Source organism: Manis javanica, chromosome 15 (genome assembly GCF_040802235.1).
Source record: "Manis javanica isolate MJ-LG chromosome 15, MJ_LKY, whole genome shotgun sequence".
NCBI classification, from domain to species: domain Eukaryota; kingdom Metazoa; phylum Chordata; class Mammalia; order Pholidota; family Manidae; genus Manis; species Manis javanica.
The window spans coordinates 61,109,914-61,135,378 of NC_133170.1; the positions used below are offsets into that span (position 1 = coordinate 61,109,914).

The 25,465-nt window shown below is 48.6% G+C and overlaps 1 protein-coding gene across 9 annotated transcripts in view; it reads left to right on the plus strand.

Moving 5' to 3' along the window:
* The window catches only part of MYRIP (myosin VIIA and Rab interacting protein), a 229,277-nt gene that overhangs the window by 149,317 nt on the left and 54,495 nt on the right, over positions 1 to 25,465 (plus strand). For all 9 annotated transcript variants that reach the window (XR_012125972.1, XM_073224000.1, XM_073224002.1 and 6 more), the window contains 5 exons: positions 8,861 to 8,997; positions 11,882 to 11,962; positions 15,045 to 15,142; positions 15,320 to 15,400; positions 17,719 to 17,853. Coding sequence is in view for 8 of the 9 variants with exons in the window: in XM_073224000.1 (XP_073080101.1) it covers positions 8,861 to 8,997; positions 11,882 to 11,962; positions 15,045 to 15,142; positions 15,320 to 15,400; positions 17,719 to 17,853 (532 nt within the window). In the remaining variant the exon portion in view is untranslated. The remainder of the gene's footprint in view (positions 1 to 8,860; positions 8,998 to 11,881; positions 11,963 to 15,044; positions 15,143 to 15,319; positions 15,401 to 17,718; positions 17,854 to 25,465) is intronic.

A 25,465-nucleotide genomic window follows, 5' to 3' on the forward strand; every position in this document is an offset into this window, starting at 1 on the left:
CATATATTTATCAATTCATACACTTATTATAATCTTAGGTGTTTCTTATAATTTTGCATGAACTATTTATTTTTTTTTTTTTATTTTTTTTTTTTTGAGAGGGCATCTCTCATATTTATTGATCAAATGGTTGTTAACAACAATAAAATTCAGTATAGGGGGGTCAATGCTCAATGTACAATCATTAATCCATCTCAAGCCTAATTCTCGTCAGTCTCCAATCTTCTGAAGCATAACGAACAAGTTCTTACATGGTGAACGAATTCTTACAGAGTGAATAAATTCTTACATGGTGAACAGTACAAGGGCAGTCATCACAGAAACTTTCGGTTTTGATCATGCAATATGACCTATAAACCATCAGGTCAAATATGAATATTCATTTGATTTTTGTACTTGATTTATATGTTGATCCCACATTTCTCCTATTATTATTATTATTTTTATTTTTAATAAAATGCTGAAGTGGTAGGTAGATGCAAGATAAAGGTAGAAAACATAGTTTAGTGCTGTAAGAAGGCAAATGTAGATGATCAGATGATCAGGTGTGTGCCTATGGACTAAGTATTAATCCAGGCTAGACAAGGGCAGCAAAACATCCACGGATGCAGAAGATTTCTCTCAAAGCAGGGGGGGTGAGGTTCTGAGCCTCACCTCTGTTGATCCCCAAATTCTCACCTGATGGCCCCCCTGCGACTGTGCCTGTCTTAGGTTGTTCCTCCCTTGAGGAATCTTACCCGTCTCTGGCTAACCAGTCATCTTCCGGGGCCATACAGGGAAATGTAAAGTTGGTAAGTGAGAGAGAAGCCATATTGTTTGCAAAGGTTAGCTTTTTACTTCTTTGCAGATTTATGCCCTGTGGCTTCTATGCCCAGCACTTGTCTCGAGGTATCTTTACCACCTGGAGGAATTATGATACTCGGTAAATTCGATATGAGGCACGAATTCTATTTAAAGTTTGTAATTAGGAAGGAAGAAGAAAAGCTATAGATGTAGCATATGAAGGAAACTTGGGAGGATTGATTATTTCTTTGACATATCTTCTTGTATAGTACCTTAAGTATGTATAGGTTTTAAACTACTAACTAATTTGCACACACATATTGACATAATAGGAATACGGTGACATAAACAAAGCAAATCTATAATTACCAGCCATCTCCAGTGAAGCCAAGAAAACCATTTAGGCACCCTAGGCATTTGTGAAAATTTATCTATGATATGATGGATATTTTCCAACTGTACTTGAACCATCAGACAAATTAAAGCAGCCCATTTCTGGGATCTGTTCACATCCCATATGTTCTTTTAACCATAGATAGTCTATAGTCATGAGATTTTGGGGTGCTACAACTTGCACCCCTCCCAACTCCTGGTTGAGTTCCAACAGTACAGATCCAGTCAAATTCGTTGTCTCACTGTATGCACATGCCAGCCTAGACATCTCCCTCCTCCTTCTCATGGCAAGTCCAGGAGATGGTGGGCTGGATGCAGCCACAACCGCAGCATCGTCCGGATCCCTGTGGAGGCTTTTTGATGATCATCCCCCGGCACGAGTCCTCCAGAGAGTGCTGATGCCGGAAGCTCCTCCTCATATCGTATCTTAGTTCATTTTCTGGGTATCCAAGCTAGGCCTTGATCTTCTGCGTAGAAACAAACAGACCCTTTGCCCACACTTTGACATGCCCTCTATACCACTGTGCAGAACTCATTGGAGGTCAGCACACAGTAACTGCTTTTTTTTTTTTTTTTTTTTTTTTTAATTAAGAGAAAGGAATATTATCAGAAAAGAGTACCTCCATAGCTGATCATCTGACACCCTTTAAGTGATCAACATTAAGGATATTTAAAGCATGCGTTGATCTTTGATTTACCAATAGTTTTATCCTGTTAAGGAGTAATCCCCCTTTTCTTTCTTTCTTTCTTTTTTTTTTTTTTTTAAATTTTTAATCTACACTTACCTGAAGAATACTATGTTTACTATGCTCTCCCCTATATCAGGTCCCCCCTAACAACCACATTACGGTTACTGTCCATCAGCTTAGCAAAATGTTGTAGAGTCACTACTTGTCCTCTCTGTGTTGTGCAGCCCACCCTCCCCTTTCTCCCTCCCCCCCATGCATGCTAATCTTAATACCCCCCTTCTTCTTCCCCCCACTTATCCCTCCCTGCCCACCCATCCTCCCCAGTTCCTTTCCCTTTGGTACCTGTTAGTCCATTTTTGGGTTCTGTAATTCTGCTGCTGTTTTGTTCCTTCAGTTTTTCCTTTGTTCCTATACTCCTCAGATGAGTGAAATCATTTGGTATTTCTCTTTCTCCGCTTGGCTTATTTCACTGAGCATAATACTCTCCAGCTCCATCCATGTTGCTGCAAATGGTTGGATTTTTCCACTTCTTATGGCTGAGTAGTATTCCATTGTGTATATGTACCACATCTTCTTTATCCATTCATCTACAGATGGACATTTAGGTTGCTTCCAATTCTTGGCTATTGTAAATAGTGCTGCGATAAACATAGGAGTGCATCTGTCTTTCTCAAACTTGATTGCTGCGTTCTTAGGGTAAATTCCTAGGAGTGGAATTCCTGGGTCAAATGGTAGGTCTGTTTTGAGCATTTTGATGCACCTCCATACTGCTTTCCACAATGGTTGAACTAATTTACATTCCCACCAGCAGTGTAGGAGGGTTCCCCTTTCTCCACAGCCTCGCCAACATTTGTTGTTGTTTGTCTTTTGGATGGCAGCTATCCTTACTGGTGTGAGGTGATACCTCATTGTAGTTTTAATTTGCATTTCTCTGATAATTAGCGATGTGGAGCATCTTTTCATGTGTCTCTTGGCCATCTGTATTTCTTTTTTGGAGAACTGTCTGTTCAGTTCCTCTGCCCATTTTTTAATTGGGTTATTTGTTTTTTGTTTGTTGAGGCGTGTGAGCTCTTTATATATTCTGGACGTCAAGCCTTTATCAGATCTGTCATTTTCAAATATATTCTCCCATACTGTAGGGTTCCTTTTTGTTCTATTGATGGTGTCTTTCGCTGTACAGAAGCTTTTCAGCTTAATGTAGTCCCACTTGCTCATTTTTGCTGTTGTTTTCCTTGCCCGGGGAGATATGTTCAAGAAGAGATCACTCATGTTTATGTCTAAGAGGTTTTTGCCTATGTTTTTTTCCAAGAGTTTAATGGTTTCGTGACTTACATTCAGGTCTTTGATCCATTTTGAGTTTACCTTTGTATATGGGGTTAGACAATGGTCCAGTTTCATTCTCCTACATGTAGCTGTCCAGTTTTGCCAGCACCATCTGTTGAAGAGACTGTCATTTTGCCATTGTATGTCCATGGCTCCTTTATCAAATATTAATTGACCATATATGTTTGGGTTAATTTCTGGGGTCTCTAATCTGTTCCACTGGTCTGTGGCTCTGTTCTTGTGCCAGTACCAAATTGTCTTGATTACTATGGCTTTGTAGTAGAGCTTGAAGTTGGGGAGTGAGATCCCCCCTACTTTATTCTTCTTTTTCAGGATTGCTTTGGCTATTCGGGGTCTTTGGTGTTTCCATATGAATTTTTGAATTATTTGTTCCAATTCATTGAAGAATGTTGCTGGTAATTTGAGAGGGATTGCATCAAATTTGTATATTGCTTTTGGCAGGATGGCCATTTTGACGATATTAATTCTTCCTAGCCATGAGCATGGGATGAGTTTCCATTTATTAGTGTCCCCTTTAATTTCTCTTAAGAGTGACTTGTAGTTTTCAGAGTATAAGTCTTTCACTTCCTTGGTTAGGTTTATTCCTAGGTATTTTATTCTTTTTGATGCAATGGTGAATGGAATTGTTTTCCTGATTTCTCTTTCTATTGATTCGTTGTTAGTGTATAGGAAAGCTACAGATTTCTGTGTGTTGATTTTGTATCCTGCAACTTTGCTGTATTCCGATATCAGTTCTAGTAGTTTTGGAGTGGAGTCTTTAGGGTTTTTTATGTACAGTATCATATCATCTGCAAATAGTGACAGTTTAACTTCTTCTTTACCAATCTGGATTCCTTGTATTTCTTTGTTTTGTCTGATTGCCGTGGCTAGGACCTCCAGTACTATGTTAAATAACAGTGGGGAGAGTGGGCATCCCTGTCTGGTTCCCGATCTCAGTGGAAATGCTTTCAGCTTCTCGCTGTTCAGTATAATGCTGGCTGTGGGTTTATCATATATGGCCTTTATTATGTTGAGGTACTTGCCCTCTATTCCCATTTTGCTGAGAGTTTTTATCATGAATAGATGTTGAATTTTGTCAAATGCTTTTTCAGCATCTATGGAGATGATCATGTGGTTTTTGTCTTTCTTTTTGTTGATGTGGTGGATGATGTTGATGGATTTTCGAATGTTGTACCATCCTTGCATCCCTGGGATGAACCCCACTTGGTCATGGTGTATGATCCTTTTGATATACTGTTGAATTCTGTTTGCTAATATTTTATTGAGTATTTTTGCATCTACGTTCATCAGGGATATTGGTCTGTAATTTTCTTTTTTGGTGGGGTCTTTGCCTGGTTTTGGTATTAGGGTGATGTTGGCTTCATAGAATGAGTTTGGGAGTATTCCCTCTTCTTCTATTTTGTGGAACACTTTAAGGAGAATGGGTATTATGTCTTCTCTGTGTGTCTGATAAAATTCCGAGGTAAATCCGTCCGGCCCCGGGGTTTTGTTCTTGGGTAGTTTTTTGATTACTGTTTCAATTTCTTTGCTTGTAATTGGTTTGTTTAACTTTTGTGTTTCTTCCTTGGTCAGTCTTGGGAGGTTGTATTTTTCTAGGAAGTTGTCCATTTCTTCTAGGTTTTCCAGCTTGTTGGCATATAGGTTTTCATAGTAGTCTTTAATAATTCTTTGTATTTCTGTGGAGTCTGTCGTGATTTTTCCATTCTCATTTCTGATTATGTTGATTTGTGTTGACTCTCTTTTTCTCTTAATAAGTTGGGCTAGAGGCTTATCTATTTTGTTTATTTTCTCAAAGAACCAGCTCTTGGTTTCGTTGATTTTTGCTATTGTTTTATTCTTCTCAATTTTGTTTATTTCTTCTCTGATCTTTATTATGTCCCTCCTTCTGCTGACTTTAGGCCTCATTTGTTCTTCTTTTTCCAGTTTTAATAATTGTGATGTTAGACTATTCATTTGGGATTGTTCTTCCTTCTTCAAGTGTGCCTGGATTGCTATATACTTTCCTCTTAAGACTGCTTTCGCTGCATCCCACAGAAGTTGGGGCTTAGTGTTGTTGTTGTCATTTGTTTCTATATATTCCTTGATCTCTATTTTGATTTGTTCATTGATCCATTGATTATTTAGTAGCATGTTGTTAAGCCTCCATGTGTTTGTGAGCCTTTTTGTTTTCTTTGTAGAATTTATTTCTACTTTCATACCTTTGTGGTCTGAAAAATTGGTTGGTAGAATTTCAATATTGTGGAATTTACTGAGGCTCTTTTTGTGAGCTAGTATGTGGTCTATTCTAGAGAATGTTCCATGTGCACTTGAGAAGAATGTATATCCTGTTGCTTTTGGATGTAAAGTTCTATAGATGTCTATTAGGTCCATCTGTTCTAGTGTGTTGTTCAGTGCCTGTGTGTCTTTACTTATTTTCTGCCCGGTGGATCTATCCTTTGGGGTGAGTGGTGTGTTGAAGTCTCCTACAATGAATGCATTGCAGTCTATTTCCCTCTTTAGTTCTGTTAGTATTTGCTTCACATATGCTGGTGCTCCTGTATTGGGTGCATATATATTTAGAATGGTTATATCCTCTTGTTGGACTAAGCCCTTTATCATTATGTAGTGGCCTTCTTTATCTCTTGTTACTTTCTTTGTTTTGAAGTCTATTTTGTCTGATATTAGTACTGCAACCCCTGCTTTCTTCTCACTGTTGTTTGCCTGAAATATGTTTTTCCATCCCTTGACTTTTAGTCTATGCTTATCTTTGGGTTTAAGGTGAGTTTCTTGTAAGCAGCATATAGATGGGTCTTGCTTTTTTATCCATTCTATTACTCTATGTCTTTTGATTGGTGCATTAAGTCCATTTACATTTAGGGTGACTATTGAAAGATATGTACTTATTGCCATTGCAGGCTTTAGATTCGTGGTTACCAAAGGTTCAAGGTTAGCTTCTTTAGTATCTTACTGCCTAACTTAGCTCGCTTATTGAGCTGTTATATACACTGTCTGGAGAGTCTTTTCTTCTCTCCCTTCTTTTTCCTCCTCCTCCCTTCTTCATATGTTGTGTGTTTTGTTCTGTGCTCTTTTTAGGGGTGCTCCCATCTAGAGCAGTCCCTGTAGGATGCCCTGTAGAGGTGGTTTGTGGGAAGCAAATTCCCTCAGCTTTTGCTTGTCTGGGAATTGTTTGATCCCACCATCATATTTAAATGATAGTCGTGCTGGATACAGTATCCTTGGTTCAAGGCCCTTCTGTTTCATTGCATTAAGTATATCATGCCATTCTCTTCTGGCCTGTAGGGTTTCTGTTGAGAAGTCTGATGTTAGCCTGATTGGTTTTCCTTTATAGGTGACCTTTTTCTCTCTAGCTGCCTTTAAAACTCTTTCCTTGTCCTTGATCCTTGCCATTTTAATTATTATGTGTCTTGGTGTTGTCCTCCTTGGATCCTTTCTGTTGGGGGTTCTGTATAATTCCATGGTCTGTTCGATTATTTCCTCCCCCAGTTTGGGGAAGTTTTCAGCAATTATTTCTTCAAAGACCCTTTCTATCCCTTTTCCTCTTTCTTCCTCTTCTGGTATCCCTATAATACGAATGTTTTTCCTTTTGTATTGGTCACATATTTCTCTTAGTGTTGTTTCATTCCTGGAGATCCTTTTATCTCTCTCTATGTCAGCTTCTATACGTTCCTGTTCTCTGGCTTCTATTCCTTCAATGGCCTCTTGCATCTTATCCATTCTGCTTATAAATCCTTCCAGGGATTGTTTCACTTCTGTGATCTCTTTCCTGACATCTGTGATCTCCTTCCGGACTTCATCCCACTGCTCTTGCATTTTTCTCTGCATCTCATCCCACTGCTCTTGCATTTTTCTCTGCATCTCATCCCATTGCTCTTGCATTTTTTTCTGCATCTCTGTCAGCATGTTCATGATTTTTATTTTGAATTCTTTTTCAGGAGGACTAGTTAGGTCTGTCTCCTTCTCAGGTGTTGTCTCTGTGATCTTTGTCTGCCTGTAGTTTTGCCTTTTCATGGTGATAGAGATAGTCTGCAGAGCTGGTACAAGTGACCGCTGGAAGAGCTTCCCTTCTTGTTGGTTTGTAGCCTTTTCCTGGGAGAATAGCGACCTCTAGTGGCTTGTGCTGGGCAGCTGTGCGCAGACAGGGCTTCTGCTTCCTGCCCAGTTGCTTTGGGGTTTATCTCCACTGTTGCTGTGGGCTTGGCCTGGCTGGGGCTGTTCCTCCAAAATGGTGGAGCCCCGTTAGAGGGGGAGCAGCCAGGAGACTATTTATCTCCGTAAGGGGCCTCTGTGCTCCCTGCTGCCCAGGGGGTTAGAGTGCCCAGAGATCCCCAGATTCCCTGCTTCTGGTCTAAGTGACCTGTCCTGCCCCTTTAAGATTTCCAAAAAGCACTCTCCAAACCAAAACAACAACAGCAACAATGAGAGAGGGAACAGAAAGGAAAAAAAAAAGAAAAAACACGCGATTTTTTTTTTTTTTTCCTCAGGTGCCGGTCCCAGGCACCCGCGCACTGGTCCTGCTGCCCTGTCTCCCTAGCACCAGGGTCCCTGTCCTTTCAAGGCTTCCAAAAAGCACCCACCCACCGGTCCCGCAGGGAAGGAACGCTCAATATTCTTTGTCCTCAGGCACTGGTCCCACGCACCCGCTCACCAGTCCTGCCGCCCTGCCTCCCTAGCACCGGGGTCCCTGTCCCTTCAAGGCTTCCAAAAAGCACTTGGCAAAAAGAGAGAAAAAAAAGGGGAAAAACGCGCGATTTCTTCCGTCCTCAAGTGCCGGTCTCAGGCACCCACCCACCGGTCCCACAGGGAAAAATGCGGGATATTCTTTGTCCTCAGGTGCCGGTCCCAGGCACCCGCTCACCAGTCCCGCCGCCCTGCCTCCCTAGCACCGGGGTCCCTGTCCCTTTTAGGCTTCCAAAAAGCACTCGCAGAAAAGAGAAAAAAAAAAGGGGAAAAACGCGCGATTTCCTCTGTCCTCAAGTGCCGGTCTCAGGCACCCGCCCACCGGTCCCGCAGGGAAAAACGGGGGATATTCTTTGTCCTCAGGCGCCGGTCCCAGCCACCCGCTCACCAGTCCCGCCACCGTGCCTCCCTAGCACTGGGGTCCCCGTCCCTTCAAGGCTTCCAAAAAGCGCTTGCCATAAAGAGAAAAAAAAAAAAAAGGGGAAAAACGCGCGACCTCCTCCGTCCTCAGGCACCGGTCTCAGGCACCCGCCCCCAGGTCTCGCAGGGAGAAATGCGGGATATTCTTTGTCCTCCGGCGCTGTTCCCAGGCACCTCCTCACCGGTCCCACCACCCTGCCTCCCCAGCAACGGGGGCCCGTCCCTCTAAGGCTTCCAAAAAGCGCTCGCCAAAAAAAAAAACTGCTCCGGTTTCTCTCCACCCGCCGGGAGCCGGGGGGAGGGGCGCTCGGGTCCCGCCGGGCTGGGGCTTGTATCTTACCCCCTTCACAAGGCGCTGGGTTCTTGCAGGTGTGGATGTGGTCTGGATGTTGTCCTGTGTCCTGTGGTCTCTATTTTAGGAAGATTTTTCTTTGTTATATTTTCATAGCTCTATGTGTTTTTGGGAGGAGATTTCCACTGCTCTACTCACGCCGCCATCTTGGCTCCCGCCTCAGTAATGCAATCTTTTAATTCTGATTTTATGTTTCCCAAAGGCTTCTGAAGACCCAATCTCTAGAATGGTTCTACAATAGCGTGAAGAGCCGCTTCAGGCACTTTGGCAGCGCCAAGGTCCTGAAGAACCTGTACCGGAAGCACCGGCTGGAGAGCGGCACGTGCCTCGACCTCCTAGGTACGCTGCTGCCCGCAGCCCTGGGAGGCTCCGGTGGGCAGTGGGGTAGGGGAAGGCTGGGCTTGGAGGCCCTGCATACGGGGCACACTTCATTTGGGACAAAGTTGCTTAAATATATGGCTCTACTGAGGAGCAGAAATAAGACAGATATCAAGGATTCTGTTAAGTGCTCTGGTTCCGCATCACGCCTGGTTTGGACTTCAAGAGCTGGGGGGACCAAAGGACTGCTGCAGATTGTGGACATTTTAACTCTAGACCACTAGAAATGAAAGATTCTTAATCATCTTCCCCCAGTGATTAAAATAATGGAAAGTCATCTCTGGTTGTGTAGACTGTCTGCTCTCAGAGGACGTGCCCTCCACTCCCCTTCCTTCCGACCCCGACGTCATTCATACCCAGGCCAGAGTGTGATGTAGTGGGGAAGTTGTAGGAGAATCAGCTCCCTCCCAAGAACCTGGAGGGGGGATTTTACCAGTGCTTCTTGCTGGAGTAAGACGAGCATGTAGCTGGAATGAGGAATTGCATTTTTAGCTGTTACCAGCCAAGAGCAAGAAATGCTCATTGGAATATGAACGCCAGTGTCCTTCAAAGCTGTTTTTTCTGTCTAGAGGCAGATTTTTTTTTCATCACTTTGCTGACACAGCTAAATGCTTTTTATCCACAAGAAAGAGGGAAGGGGAAAAAATGCCACCCATCTCATTTGGAGCTTTCTCACTCATTATTTTACATTGCTGTATTCTCAATAAAGATTTCAGTTGTGTCTCATCTAAAATTATGCCAGGCACTGAGGCAGGAGGAAACTGGGATGAAGGCCTTAAACACAGAGGCATTAGAGCCTTTGTGGTAGTTTTAAAATGTCTGTCTTGCAACCTACTCGGGAAGCCTACAGCTGGGAGAAGTCAAGCCCAAGGTCTCCATATATTATCTTCTCTTTGCTGATTCTTCTAAAATTTTTCTCTAGAAATGGAGGTGAAAAAGAAGTAAAGCTTAGAAGTAATCCTGTTAACAGTGATTTTTAAACTCAACGAGACATCCCAGGGACGTTCCAGAAGGGAATTGCTCCCTCATTTGCACCCCCTCCTTTGACCCCCTTCACATGTCACCAAAAACAGAGCCCACTGGTGGCTTCTGTTTAATGCAAAGTGAGGGGAAAGCAAACAGGTGGGAACCCACAGAATAGAGCCCAGCTCCCGTCCTGTTCTCCCACCGCAGAAAGGCAGGTGGATGTGAATCCCAGTGGGCTCGTGCAAGGCTTCAACATTTTCAAGTCTTGTTTCCAGCGAATCATTTGCTACGACCAAAGCAGGCTTAGGTTCTGGGTCTCACGACTCACGGTCTTCCATCTGAATTTAAAGCACTTCTCACACAGCGCCCAGCTGATGTTTGCAGAGTCACTCCCCTGCTGGACCAGGTGGAGGCAATAGCCGTGTTATCTGTGTTCCTGTCTTGCCAATGGGTTTCAGTGCCAGGCAAGTTCACTACGGATTCAATGAGATCAAAGAATGACAATGAAATGTTCTTGGGGTGAAAGGGTTTATACCCAACTTTATTCCCATGGTGGCAGGTCAGTCACTAGAATCCTGTCCACACAGAGCGAGTCTGCATGCAGCAAGCTGGTCTCTGCCTCTGGGCCTCTCTGCCCCCACAGCCATCTCAGTTTCTGTCCTCAGCGCTGCCCTCCTGTCTCCAGTCTCTGCTCTCTTGCAGCCGTGCAGCCATGCCACCGTGTCGCACAAGCACTGTGCAGCACCCTTGCCTCATCCCTATTGCCCACACATGTGTAGTGAGTGAGCTAGCTGACCAGGGCCAGATGAGAATCATGGCCATAGGAACCTTCACTTTATCCACAGTTTCCAAAGCATGGCTCAATGTCTGGCCCATCTGGGGTCCTCAGTGTGTACTAGTTCAATGTTAAAAGCATTCTGTGGGCACCACAACACTGCATAGAAACATTAGAATCAGTTGCTTTTAATAGGATTTTTATCTCCATCATCAAAGATTTCCTTTTGATAAACATGAACACAAGCAGACAGGAGACAGTTTTTGAGATGGCAGTCAATCCTATCAAGTCATGGTCCTAAAACAAGAGATTTATTCTTCACCCCTGCACCTGTCCCAGATGGCGCACACCCCTGCTCCCGTCCCTATGCTCTGCAGCACCCAATCAGCACTTAACATTTACACATTTACCAATTTTATATTGATTTATACAAATCTCTGATGAATGAATTCTCTCCCACCAGACTATCCAGTTGTGGGGGGCAGCGAGGATTTCTGACTTTGCTCACCAGGGTATGCAAAGACCCAGCTGGAGCCAGGAACCCAGTAGGTACTCAGGGAATATCTGCCGGACGAGTGAGTGAATGGCAGGTGTAGCCATGCAGAAGCAAAGCACTTGCACTGAGATGGGTGGGCAGGAACCGAGGGGGCAGTTTATCCTAAAGCCTTATTTTATAATTGAGGAGACCCAGAAAGACAGAGTCACTTCCTCAGGATCACAGAGCTGGAATAAGCAGACTTCAGGCCTTTTAAAGCCTTGTACAAAAACATGCACACAGAGAACACTATCCGGGCAGACCGCATTCTATGCAGCATGCACACTAAAGGCCTGCTTCTCTGACTTGAATCTGTCCCTCCGTCTTGGACCCCACTTCACCTCCAAGGAAAGTACGGAAGGAGGGTGGAGGTGCGGCCATGCTACACCAGGAATCAGAGCGAGGAGAAAAATGTGATCAGTTGAAAATGAGCATTATCATGAACCCAGTGATTCCCTGAACCTATTGCAAGGCTGACCTAATCAAATGGTGGGCACAGTGCTGGCCAGCTTGGCCACATGGACGCTCACTGAAGACCATTGGTATCATGCTCTCTCTCTCTCCTCTAGGAGGAAGCTTTTTTGAGGCGAACCTGGAGAATGAAGGAAGTATTTCAGGCAGTGACTCAACATTTCATAGGCAGTTGGAAGGTAAGGTTCCCAGGAGTTCACAACTAGGAGGACCATACATAGCGCAGGGTCTCCAGGTCACATAGCAGCCACTGGGGCACCACTACTGATGCTGTGCGGACATCCCCACAAGGGTCTTGTTATTGCCATCTGTGTGACTCCACCCACCAAGTAGGCGAGTGTATGTATCCAGGGTGTGCCCAGAGAAGCGCATCCACTACCCAACTGCCAGGCTGTCATGAACTGGAGTATCCTTCTGGATTGGGACACTTGTGCAGCTCATATTAAAATATTCTTATACAGAATGTATAAGATGTATACTGATTAACTTCTTCTTCTTTCTGCCAACATAATAGTCCCTTTAGAGCAGAGGTAAAAGCAAAACACTTCCAGTTTCAAGTAAAACCTTCACCAACACTGAGTTCCCCCAAAGTCCTGGGTCTAGAGAACAGTGAGCCGCCTGCTCCGTGGCCCTGAGGCTTCTGTGTGCTCTGTCCTCGACTGGGTGCTTTCCCGTTCTCAGTCATCGTTGCTGCCTAAAACTTCCCCGTGGTCACCACACAGCGACTCCCTGCCTCTGAAGCCCAGCTCTGAGATCTGCCCAGAGCTCTAGACTCGGATTTCTGAAGCTCAGCCATCAAGACCTGTAGGTCTAGGGGAATCGTAACCTGAGTGTATCCTGGTCAAACTCCTCAGCCTCTTAGGTCCACCAGCAAGGTTATCTTTCCCTCAGCCTCCCTCCCTGCTCCCACCCCATTGATAGCTCTATTTCCATCCTATCCTTTTTTTTCTGTTCTGAGGCCCATGGCTGAGAACTTAACTACCCCAAACTGTCCTGCATTAATATTAATCCCAGTGACCATCTGGGTCAGTCGGGGTTCTCCAGAGAAATAGAACCGACAGGAAACACACACACACATTTTTTTTCAATTAAGGTATCATTGATACACACTCTTATGAAGGTTTCACATGAAAAACATTGTGGTTACTGCATTCACCCACATTATCAAGTTCCTCCCCCACACCGCATTGCAGTCACTGTCCAACAGTGCAGTAAGATGCCACAGAGTCACTACTTGCCTTCTCTGTGCCACACTGTCTTCCTCGTGACCGCCCACACACACCATGTGTGCTAATCATTCCCCTCAATCCCCTTCTCCCTCCCTCCCTACCCACCCCCCCAGCCCTCCCTTTTCATAACCACTAGTCCCTTCTTGGAGTCTGTAAGTCTGCTGCTATTTCATTCCTTCAGTTTTGCTTTTTGCTTTACTCCACAAATGAGGGGAATCATTTAGCACTTGTCTTTCTCCGCCTGGCTTATTTCACTGAGCAAAATACCCTCCAGCTCCATCCATGTTGTTGCAAATGGTAGGATTTGTTTTCTTCTTATGGCTGAATAATATTCCATTGTGTATATGTACCACATCTTCTTTATCCATTCATCTACTGATGGACACTTAAGTTGCTTCTATTTCTTGGCTATTGTAAATAGTGCTGCAATAAACATAGGGGTGCATATGTCTTTTTGAATCTGGGATCTTGTTTTCTTTGGGTAAATTCCTAGGAGTGGAATTTCCAGGTCAAATTGTATTTCTATTTTTAGTTCTTTGAGGAACCTCCATACTGCTTTCCACAATGGTTAAACTAGCTTACATTCCCACCAGCAGTGTAGGAGGGCTCCCCTTTCTCTGCATCCTCGCCAGCATTTGTTGTTCCTTGTCTTTTGGATGTTGGCCATCCTAACTGGTGTGAGGTGATATCTCATTGTGGTTTTAATTTGCATTTCCCTGATAATTAGCGATGTGGAGCATCTTTTCATGTGCCTGTTGGCCATCTGAATTTCTTCTTTGGAGAAGTGTCTGTTCATATCCTCCACCTATTTTTTAATCAGGTTATTTGCTTTTTGGGTGTTGAGGCATATACACACATTTTTCTTAAGGATATAGCTCACACAATTGGGGTCCTGGCAAGCCCCAAATCTGTAGTGTAGGTCAGCAGGCTGCAAACTCAGAAAGGAGTTGATGCTTCAGGCCTGAGGCAGGACTTCCTCTAGAAGAAGCCTCCATTTCTGCTCTTAAGGACTTTCAGGTGATTGGATGGGGCCCACCCATGTTTTCAAGGATCATCTCCAGTACTTAGAGTCACATCTACAAAATGCCTTCGCAGCCACACCTAGATTAGGGTTCAGTTAAATAAATGGGAACGAGAGCCTGTCTAGGTCAATGCATAAACTCCCATCCCATCTGCCTCTGCCCTCACATCCTCCCTTCACACCCACCTGTCTTCTCTCCAACTCCTGAACCTGAGCCTTCGTGTCCAGCAGAAGCGCCTTCAGCATCCACCTCGCCCTCATCCAGAAGTCATCCACGTGGCTCAGAGCCTTCTGGGGTGGCCAGGAGCTTTCTCTCCCAGGACCTGTGGCACTCAGGAGCTGTGCTCTTTACAGGATCCACTGCACGCACCATGGCATCCTTCATGCACCTTTCACCCGGTCGCATGGAAAGCCCAAGAGAGTGGGGCTCAGCTGTCATCAGGGCATTGCGGGGAGCCCTCTCGGAGCCGAGCCCTTGGGTGGCACCTGGTGAACTGCGATCCAGTGAGGATTTGCCGGCATCTTCTGTGAAGAGCACTCCTCTTGTACTGACTGCATCTTGAGGAAGAAACACAGGGACCACCAAGGCTACCTCCAGGGAGCACATAGATGTCATGGGCTGTACTTCCAGAAATGTCGGGGAAACCGAGTGCTCAGCCACCACTGGGTGCAGACTGGCTCTGCCCCCGAGGCTCTGTTGCAACTGCCCAGCAGGCCTTAGGGCGCCCGTCACTGCCCATTACTGTGACCTTCCCTGGGTTGGGTTTGGACAGTTTGTTATGTTTTCCAAATGCTACTTTCTGTCCACATTTATGTTTTTAGGACCCTAAGAACCTTGAATTAAAGTTTTTAATTGAGCAATTGACTAATTAATGAACTGATGCAATCACACCTGGCTCACTCTACAAAGAATTTGAGGCAGCCCCTGAAAGATTTAGGCAGGGGAGCTTAAGATGGACACATTTCCTTGTTCCCTGTCAGAAAGCTGTCTGTGTTCTGTTTCCTGCCCAGGACACAGCATGATGGACACACTGGCTGTTGCTCTGCGGGTGGCTGAAGAGGCCATCGAGGAGGCAATTTCCAAAGCAGAAGCCTATGGGGACAGCCTGGTACGGCCCCTTCTCCTCTCGGAGAGGGGTGGGTTGTCCGGAACCCGGTGTCATGACAGTCACCCTCAGCTGGAGCAGTGCCGATCTCCCCCGGGTTTGTGGTCAGGACCCCCAAGGAAGTATTGCCAAGGCCCCCAGAGTCTCCCACAGCATGTCGCCCTGCTCTCTCCTCTGCAGGACAAGCAGAATGAGGCCAGTTACCTGCGGGAGCACAAGGAGGAGCTGACCGAGGAGCTGGCCGCCGCCATCCTGCAGAAGGTGGGAGGCCTGGCGCCTGGCAGAGCAGCCATGGGCGCTGTTTCTGTGCCTTCCGGCTCTTGCTGTTTGTGCTCTGGGCTGGCGCAGAGGTGTCACCCTGCAGGGGCTGAGCTGGTTCCCAAGCAGGTTCCTCGCGGGCTTTTTGATCCTGGGCTGAGTGTATTTGTATGTGTGTGTGTACCATTCTCATACTTCTCAGTCTTTTGCTGAAGAGCTGTCCCCTGCTTCCACCATGCCCTAAGCTGTCCCTTACCTGGTGTATCACTTAGCCCCTACTCAGAAACCAGCCACCCAAAGTGTGGCTGTAAACAAGGATTACTTCTGTGTCCGCAGCCAATGCTCCCCCCCAGCTGTGTGCCCTGCGGTTCAATTCAGTTCTGGCATAGCTACCCAGACTTAGCACAGACCCCACACAGTAGGGCTCAGTCCCGCAAGGCCACCCCACTTACAATGCGGTGAGGTCTCCAGTTTCCCCAAGTTAGCACTTCTGTCCAACCAATGGCAAACCCCTCTGCAGAAGAGTCCAGGTAGCAGCTCACAGAATCAGGAAGTGCCACACATACCATTAGTGGTTTGTTATAAAGGATGCAAATGAACAGCACATGCAGAGGTGCACAGGACCCCACAGGCGGTTTGAGGGGTGTGCCAAGCTCCCATGCTTTCTGGCACCTGCCCTCCCAACACATCAGTGCTGCACCGGCCTGGAAGCTGCCTGAGCCTCACCGTGGCAGATTTTCATCCAGACTTCTGCATTTGCCTGGATGGCTGCCTACCTAACTGAACCCAACCTCCAGGGGTTGGGGTGGAGTTGCAAGCCCCACAGTCCAGGTGCTTGGCTTTTACAGCCTCTAGCCTCCATCCAGCTGATGGCCCTGGCCACAGCCACCTCATTAACATAACAGAGACACTCCTGTCACTCAGCAAATCCTCCACTGAAGAAACTGGGAACCAGGGTCAGGGCCAAATACTATTCTTTTAAACCACAGTGTCTTTCTCACTGTGCTCCATCTCAAGCTGTGGGTGGGATCACATCCATGCAGTATGTCTGCTCGGGGCCCGACTCCCCACACCAGTGCTTCACAGCCCTGATGAAGCAGGAGACCAGTGGGACCCAGCGCTGTCAACACTGGTCTGGGCCCAGCCTGCACTGCTACCAGCCCAGCCGAGGTCAGCCGAAGTGAGGCCCACAGTCAGCCCGGGATGAGGTGGGGAGTACACGCTCCCTGTCCCCGGAGGGATGCAGTCCCAGAACGGAGTCTGCTGGGAGCCCCGACACGTGCAGTCCCATGACAAGGGCATCCAAGGGGCACCCCAAACACATGCAGTCCCATGAAAAGGGCATCTGAGGAGCACCCCAACACGTGCAGTCCCACAGCAAGAGGTCCGCTGGGAGCCCTGACCATGTGCAGCCTTTTCTGGTAACAGTGACTCACATCTGGCACATGCTGGGGGCTCCCACCGAAGACCCCCAGGGGCTCATCCAGTCACAGCTCAAAGGCCATTTGATGCAGATCTGGCTCCTTTTCAGCTGGGGACCTTTGGATTGAGCAAAGAACTCATCTGTTCCCATGTACCCAATGCCGTGAGATACACGCCTGGAAAGCAGCCGCCGGCTGCACAGACCGGAGGCCTGCTGGGCAGCTCGGAGGTGGGAGTGGCTGGCCCACCACCTTAGCTCCCAGCCTGTGGCCCTCCTCCTCCTCATCCCTTCTGGTCTAAAAAGGCTTGAAAGATGTGCCCACTATTTTCTTGGCTGCTTCCTGCTGTCAGAAGTTGGGAACCCAGAGACCTTTGTGTATGTGGGCTCAGTAAATCCTATGTCAAGCTGTGCAAACAAGCTGGAGCCATCCCTGGTGACCCTCCACAGGGCCTGCAGAAGCATCCCGAAGTCAGATAAACTGTCAGGAGCTCTGGGTTTGAGACCCAGCTCCACTCTTCCCGAGCCAGCGGCCATAACTGATAAGCTCTCCGAGCCTGGTTCCTCATCTGTAACATGAGGCAGTTGTGGTTTGGAGCCCTTAGTAGTTGTACAGATTAGATTAGGCAAGTATGTGCTGTGTCTCCACGGCCTGGCACATGGGGGCCACTTCCTGAACAGAAGTTGGTGTCATAAAAGGATAACCTGTAAACTGTGAAGTGCTGTGAACGTTCAAGACCATGCTTTGTGCTGTTCCATCATAAGGCAGATGGACAGCAGGCTGGTATCCCATTGAAACTCAGCTCTTACCTGGCTAACAAGGCCCCAGGGATGGCCCCGGTTGCCCTCCCTAGCCCCTGGGACCCTTAAGTAACTTGCCCCTTTGTCACCACCCTCCTAGATCATAAGAAAACAGAAGAGCAGAAGTGAGCAGCCAGTGGAAGAGGAGCCACAGTGGCCACAGCCGAGCAGCTCAAAGGCAGCCGGTGGGGGGGCCATGGCCTCGCCAGGCAGCCTCCCAGCCTCCACCTTCTGGGTGAGTGCCCGCCCAGTCCCACAGGGCCCCACACATGAGTCACGTAGGAGTGGGAGCCTCATGCTCAACTGTCTGTGGTTGACCCCATGCCCCCCAACAGCATAAAGCTTCCTGAAGGGGGGTAACCGAGAGAGAACGTGGGTGGGTAGGTTCAGGGGGCAGAAGGGGGAGCAGAGCACAAACGCATAGGCCCTGAAGAATGTGGAGGTGGTCTGCACACACAGACCAGTTTAGGAAAAATTGGTATCGATGGGCACTTTTTATTCATTCTGAAGTGTTGTGCTGAGTCCCTGACAGGAACAGTTTGATGAGGACCATGTGTATTCCTACCGCTTAGATCTCTTGCTTTGCCAAAACCAAGAATTGCCATTGGAGCCACCAAACGTGGTTGGGAAGGCCTGATGTGGATCCACCTTTTTGTTTGTCACCCTGAAATGAAGCTAAGGGCCACATTGAAAAGCACAGTGGCCTTCCTGCGACTCAAAGGTCTGGGTCTGCTTGTATCTGTAGTAGAGTTGCCGAGCCCGTAAAAGCCTTGCTTGTTGGTTAAATGGTTCCAGTACAGGACATGCAGATGCTGAGTCTGTGTGGCTGGGCCTTCTGTGCACAGATTCAGGAGAAATGGAGGGACAGACCAGCAGGGCCAGAGTCCTGTCAGCTGCAGGCGCCCACGGCCAGAGCCTGGGGCTCAGGCAGCACACGGGTGCACACAGGTGAAGTGTGAACTCAGGCATGGGCAAGCTGCACCACATGCTACCCTGCCCGTCCTAGGGGCTGGGGGCACTAGTGCACACCCTAGTGAGTGCACTGAGAGAGTGTGCAGGCAGCTTTGTGGCGTATCAGTTCTCCAAGTCCTCACCAGCCGCCAGGTGCCCAGGGTGACAAGAACTGGCTCTCTGGCTCTTTGGAGATGTAACTGCCCTGATTCCTTGGTGTGATGCTCCCCTCGATGCACTGTCAGCTTGTTTTGCTGGGGTCGTGCACGTGGCACCATGGGGAACAAAATGAAAAGACTTAGTCCCTGCCCCCAGCCTTGTGATGATCCCATTACAAAGCAGGAGGGGATGTGGGCCCATCCACAGCTGAGAGGCTGGCACTGGCAAGGACTGGGACCCAGAGAAGGCAGGGAGGGCACGTGGCCTCCACATAGCCTGTCCTCAAACACTTGCCAACTCAGACTTGCAGTTCTCGGCGATTCTGTGGAGTCTTTCTGAGACATTTTCTGCAAACCACAGATCAAGTTTAGGGGCTTTTGGGGTGGAAGCCCCTGCAGCACCAGACTTGGCCTTGAGTCAAGGGGTTAGGCTAGTATAGGAAGAACAGGCTCTGCTGCCAGCATGCTGGGTGGGGTCTGGACCTGCCATTAACTATGACCTTAAGCAACAGTTTAGGTCCTGTCTGTAAAATGGGGATAACAAGACCTACCCCAAAGAAGGGCTCTGAGGGTTCCTGGTGGTCACCACTGTCATTGAGCTCCTGTTGTGCACAGAGTGCTCGGTGCCACAGGGGCGGGACTCTTGCAGGGCTGTGCATGCCACCACAGTCTCGTGGGGAGGCATGGTGAATGCTAAGCCACAAATACGGGGTGCAAACTCCAGTCACTGCCCAGGGGGCCCTGAGGGTGGAGGAGGGGGTCCTGGGGCTGGTGAAGTCCTGTCTGGGGGCAGCCAGGGAAAGCCTTTCCTAGGAGGTGACCTGACACTACGGCTTGAAAAATGAGACTTGGAAGCAGTGGGAGGAAAAGCATTCCCACAGAGGGAACAGCACACGTGGGGGCTCTAAGCAGGAAGAAACGTGACATGGTCAAGGAGTAGAATTGTGGTCATCTGTCTGGAGGGCAGTGACAGATAAGAAGTGGACACTGGCCACATGGCACATGGATGTCTACCCTAAATGATGGTTGTTGTTCTTATTACCTTATCTCTACTTTTTAAAAGCAAGGTCTGCACCATCAGGGTAGCCCTGCGAGTTAGGAGCTGAGCCTCACCACGTCTGGTCAGCTGGGCTCCAGGCCCCGAGGCAGCAGCTCTTTATGCATCACTGACCACCTGCCCCGATTCGGAGGCCACCTGACCCCACCAGCTCGACCTGCTCTGTCCTCGCGGGTGCCCCCACATGGCCAGATGCATCTCCGCCATCTCATCACCGCTGGGTGTCTCTGAGTCACTGCACCCTGGACTGTCCTGCTCTTCAGGGAGGACCAAGAGCTCCCTGTCCTGCCTCCCCTCACACCGAGGAGACCTCGCTGCCCAGAAACCCTTTCCCGGTGCTTCCTGTTCACACCAGCTGGCTGCAGCTCAGCACAGTGACCCAAGTTCCCGTGTAAACCCCTGAAGAGAGAGGCTTGGGAGTCATTGTAGAAAATAACAGGATTGTCAATCTGTTTATTCAGGAATATGACCCATACCTCTCCTTTATATAAACTTTATATTCATGCATGTTATTTCGTTAGACCACCTGAGCACCCTGCATCGTCCCCATTTTACAGAGGAGTAAACTGAGGCCCAGCCACCCCAAGTCACCAGACCAAGCAGCAGGGCCAGGACTAGAACCCAGGTCTCCTGGCTCTGAGCGTTTCCAGCACTCTGCTGTCTCCTGCTTCATGTTCTCAGATACAAAATGCCTGCTTTCCTACCAGATGTCCTCTGGTCTCCTCATCATGCACACAGCTACCCCTGGATGGTACCACTGCCACCTCACGGAGACCAGAGACGCCGTGTGTCACAGGGGACGTGGCTGGGGGCTCTAGCACAGCGCACATGGCTGCCAAGTCTGGTGGACAGAGTAGGATGGGCCAGCACTTCATCCAGGGTCCTCAGCCCGGCACCAGCCGGAAGTGGGCAGCCACGATGCCTCCATAGGCTCTGGGCAGGCTGGGAAGAGCTGGCCCACCAGGACCCAGGCCTGGATGGGGGCTGCCGTCACCGAGGGTGATGTTGGGGGCGTGCCTAGAGTCACTCGGTTCCTGTTTGGTTTGCTACAACAGGACCTCTCTGGGTTTTATTTTCTCATCAGAAAATCTGTCTTGCCAAAAGCCTGCCTCCTGCACGACAGGATTGTCACTTTGGCTTCAACACCAGTGTAGGCAGAGCTGATGCACTTCTTAGTTTTTTCCTAACGAAAATAACAGAATATGATTTAGTCCTAGATTCTGATATAGAATAAGGCCCAGTGGGAGTCCCTCTCTGATTCTTCAGGATCTTCTGAATCTCTGATGTGCAAGACTTTACAAGCAATGTCCTCCTTTGCCAGCCTTTGTAGGGGTGTGTCAGAGAGAACTTTAAGGTCTGAGTTTGAGAAGCCCCCATAAAGGACATTGATACACCCCCTGGGCAAGTACCCAAGTGGCCTGCCAGGGAGCTGGCATCTTACAGAAGGGACGAGAGCGGCAGGCTCCTAAAACTATAGCCTCATTCTTAACTGGGATGTTTAGTCAAGGAGGGCCCCTCCTGTCATCTCCCTGTGAGTTCTCTCATGCCATGATTTGCGACACATAAAGAGCATATGTTTATCAACAGTATCAGTCAGGAAGACATGAATTTCTCCCTCCACACTTGTACTCACAGGACACCTGAACAAAGCAGCCTGAATCTGGAAATAAAGAGAAATGCAGCAACCAACTGGGTCCCTGACACAGTTTGTCCCTTTGGCCAAACAGTATTATTTAGCCCCCAGTTGTCAGTGGTCATGTGTTCTGGCCTTGGGCCAGCTCAGCACTGGGCGTGTGGTGGATGCCCCGCAGATATAGCTGATGGCAGAATGTGTTGATTTGTGGAGATTTAGTGATGGCCTGGATCTGAACCCCCCCCCCCCACTGTCTGCCTCCCAGGACACCTGTGAAGAAAGGGGAATGTAGTAAATTCCCAGCAAAACACCAGGATCCACACCCTCATAAGTGACCATTTTTAGCTCCCGGTTTGGTTTAAAGATAAGTGCTGTGATTAGAGCTTTTAAAAAGCATCTGGAAGTAGAGTGTGTGCCTTAACCTCGCGGTCAGCAATAAGAATCCCTTGATTCCTGAGAAGTTGGCTGCTCAGAAAGGCTTACACCAAGTTCCAGCTGTTCTGGGGACAAAGAGACTGGCACACCTCCCCTGTCTGAAGGCATCCCCGTCTGGTTCCAACCATATTAACAGACTGATAGGAGAAACTCAGGTAGCCCTCAGATGCCACACTGACCGGCCCAGGAAGAGGAGCCACAGACTCCGAGGGGGCTCTCAGGACATGGCTGGACCCCTGTGGCCCTGACCTGCCTCCTCTCATGGTGGTCCCCTTCCTCCCTTCGTCCTTGTCTCTGTCCTGCACCCCCTCTATTGCCTGAAGACTCCGCTTGATGTAATGCCCAGGTCTCAGCCCCAAGTGGTACTGGCTATGACACCATTGTGGGCCAGCCTGGGCCTTTCAGACACCCCAGTGGACAAGGTCAGCTTCTCAAACACACCACGCAGAGTGACTGGGCATACTGCCCACCTGTGGGCTCAGCTGATGCTTGTCCCTGCACCTGGCCTGCACTCAGCCCTGTGGTGGAGGAGCAGTGCTGGGCTCACGCCCAGGAGTTAGGGCCTGAGAGGCTGCCCGTGGCCGAGGCCACCACGTTGCCCACCTCAGGAGCCCCTCTTTGGATACAGTGTGAGAGGTGCCCCCTGGGTGTGCAGCGCAATGGCACCGTGTTAGCTACTGCTGAGCCCAGGGACGGACCGCTGGGAAGGGAGCTTGTGCTTGCCCGTCATGACATTTTTCTCACTCCTCCCAACAAGGTGGGGATTCAAGTGTTATCAGACCTATTTTATAGATGAGGAAACTGAAGCCAAAGCTTTGACATGACTTGCCGAAGGCCCCAAGGCCCCACAGCTAGTGGTTGGTGGAGCCAGGAGTCAAACACCCTTCTCCCGCTCCAAAGCCCCTGCTGTATCTTCATCCTCTGTAAAATGAGGTCACTGGCCTCTGATCTCCACAGTCTCCTCTGCTCAGAGGTTCTAGGGCTGCACCATCCAACACAATGGCCACCAGACACTGACTGTTTGCACTTAAATACAATTTAAAATCCAGGTCTTCGGTCACACTGGTGGCCTGTGGGTGCTCAATATCCCCAGCTGGTGGCTGCTCTAGGAGCAGATACAGAACATTTCCATCAGCTCAGTTTTGTTGCACAGCCCTGGTCTAGGAGCTCAGGTAAAGAAGGGGTGAACAGAGGGCATACGAGCAGAATTGCACCTGGACCCAGGCCAGAGCTGGAACAAGAGCCAGCAGGCCAAGCCTGGGCTCTGGGGGGGCTTCTCATCCTGGATGTCTATCTGCATCACCATGCAAACCTGCCCCAGGGGTTCTGACTCCCGGGTCTGGGGACGGCATCTGTATACTGACCAAAACCTCCCAGGAGATGCCAGCAGGCTGCAGGTTACATTGCAGGATAGCCTCTTTCTAACTTGAGGAGGGCTCCCTGACCACCAGACCAGGTGGTCCCAATCCTGTGGCCTCCTCACATGCTCCCTCCTTTTTCCTCAGTTTTCCAGCAGCCTAGGGATAACAGTGCAGAATTCCCAGCACAGCAGCCCCCACTACCTGGGCTTAACTGCAACATCCAGACTTCATCCATTCCCAGTCAGACAGGATTTCTCATCTATTTTCTTAAGAGAAAGTTCAGTGTGGCTGTTCTCCTTAATTTCATCAGTGGTTGTGTGTCTCTCTGCAATCCACCTTTCATGACCTTGAGATATAATACCCTATGAGGCACTGGTGCAGGGTTATGATCTGTTTAAGGCCTGTCTCCTTGGGCGTGTGTATATGGACTGGTACAGGGTTATAATCTGTTTAAGGCCCTTCTCCTTGGGCGTGTATATATGGACTGGTATAGGGTTATAATCCATTAAAGGCCCTTCTCCTTGGGCGTGTGTATATACAAGGTCATCTCTGCAATGACTTGGCAATGCTGTTGCTGATGGTGACAGCAGGGGCCGGGCACTTACAATGCACCCGGTAGCTAAGATACGTCTCTGCCTGACTCTGTTTCTGTGGCTTTCCGTCTTCCTCAGCCTTTTCTCTTTGTGTTTCTTTGATTTCCTCCCTCACATTTTCTCCCTCCTTTGAATGACTATCTTATAGACCTAAAGTATTCTTCATTATTGTTATAATTACTGGATTGAATTTAATGGCCATTGCCTGACTCTAAAAATTCAAAGCAAAGTTATGTCTCAGTTGTTACTCGTATGCACCCTATTATTGATCCCTTTGCCCCAAACCCTTGACTAAAAACTTCTGCCCCCCAATTTATACTGTAGGCTCCTTGAGAGCAAGGACTGCTTTGAAGGCATGATCAGGGCCTCGGGGAGCCTGCCCCTCTGGTGGCAAGGGTCATGATAGCAGTCACAGCAACGGTGTACCATTCCAAGAGGAGAGACAGACGGGGACACAGTGACTGCAAAGAGCATGAAATGAAGGTCACTGGTGGTTGCGCTGCGTGTTTCACCCAGAGCTTCAGAGCCAGCTGGCTCAGAGGGCAAGTCCTGCTCGCTGGAGCAGGTTGGCCAGAGTGCATTGTCCCCGACTCAGCAAAGGCTCTGGCACAGCCCAAGGGGCACGGAGGAAAGCAGCTTGGAGCCAGAAGACCAGGGCTCAACTCCTGCCTCTGCCCCCACCTCTTGTGTGCTATTCAGTGCTGCCTCGGTTTACTCCTGTGCACTCGATCAGGTCAAGCAACGGAGTGGTCATATTGCCCTGGCAATATGCTTATTCTGACTGTGATTTACATGTGGCAGGCACAACACTGACCCCTATGGGCAAGGAAACCCGCTTAGCACAGCTCAAGTTCCCCCAAGATCCCATGTGGCAAAGGAGCATCTGGTGTTCATGCACCACCTCCCACAGTGCTAGTTAGCGCCTGAAGAGCCACAGGTGGCCTGTTTGAAGGTCAAAACCTCAAGTCATCTTTGCAAAGGTTTGCTGGCATGCTAATGTCCCTAGAACCACGGACCTCACCAACCCGCCAGCCCTCCCTGCACAGTACAAACCCTGTACCCAGGACCCCCTCCCCGCAAGGTGCAGACCCTGCACCCAGGATCCCTCCCTGGCGTCACCAGCACTGCTTCTTCTGTGGACCCTGGGAGGGTAAGAGGAAGGGAAGAGAAGAAATCAGAGGCCGTGGGTGGGAACAAAGAGCAGGCGCAGAGGGCCCAGCCACAGGAATGAGCAAACAGATCACTCGGGTCCCATCACCTCCTAGATCCACAGGTTGAACCCGGTAATAAAAAAAGCCTTGTGGTGGCGCCACCTGCTGGGCTGTGTGTTCATCACAACCAATTGGTGCCCATCAGGTCAGGTTGACCCATGTTTCCACCCTGCATACTGGGCCAGCCTAGACCTGAGACCTGCTGGGGGTGGCCCTTTAGGGCATTTTGTGATTGTCAGGCTATATTGTTTTCTAGTGTAAAACAATGGCTTGCCTGAAATAGGTTGTAGTCCTGGTACACCTAACTCACTCAAGAACACAGATCCCATCTTTGCTGTTGGGACCAAAGAGGGACTTTTCTTGGTTATGGCTTCTGTAGGCAGGGAGCATGTTTGTCCCATAGAAATGGACCCCAGCCACCTCCTTCAGACAAACATGTACACACACA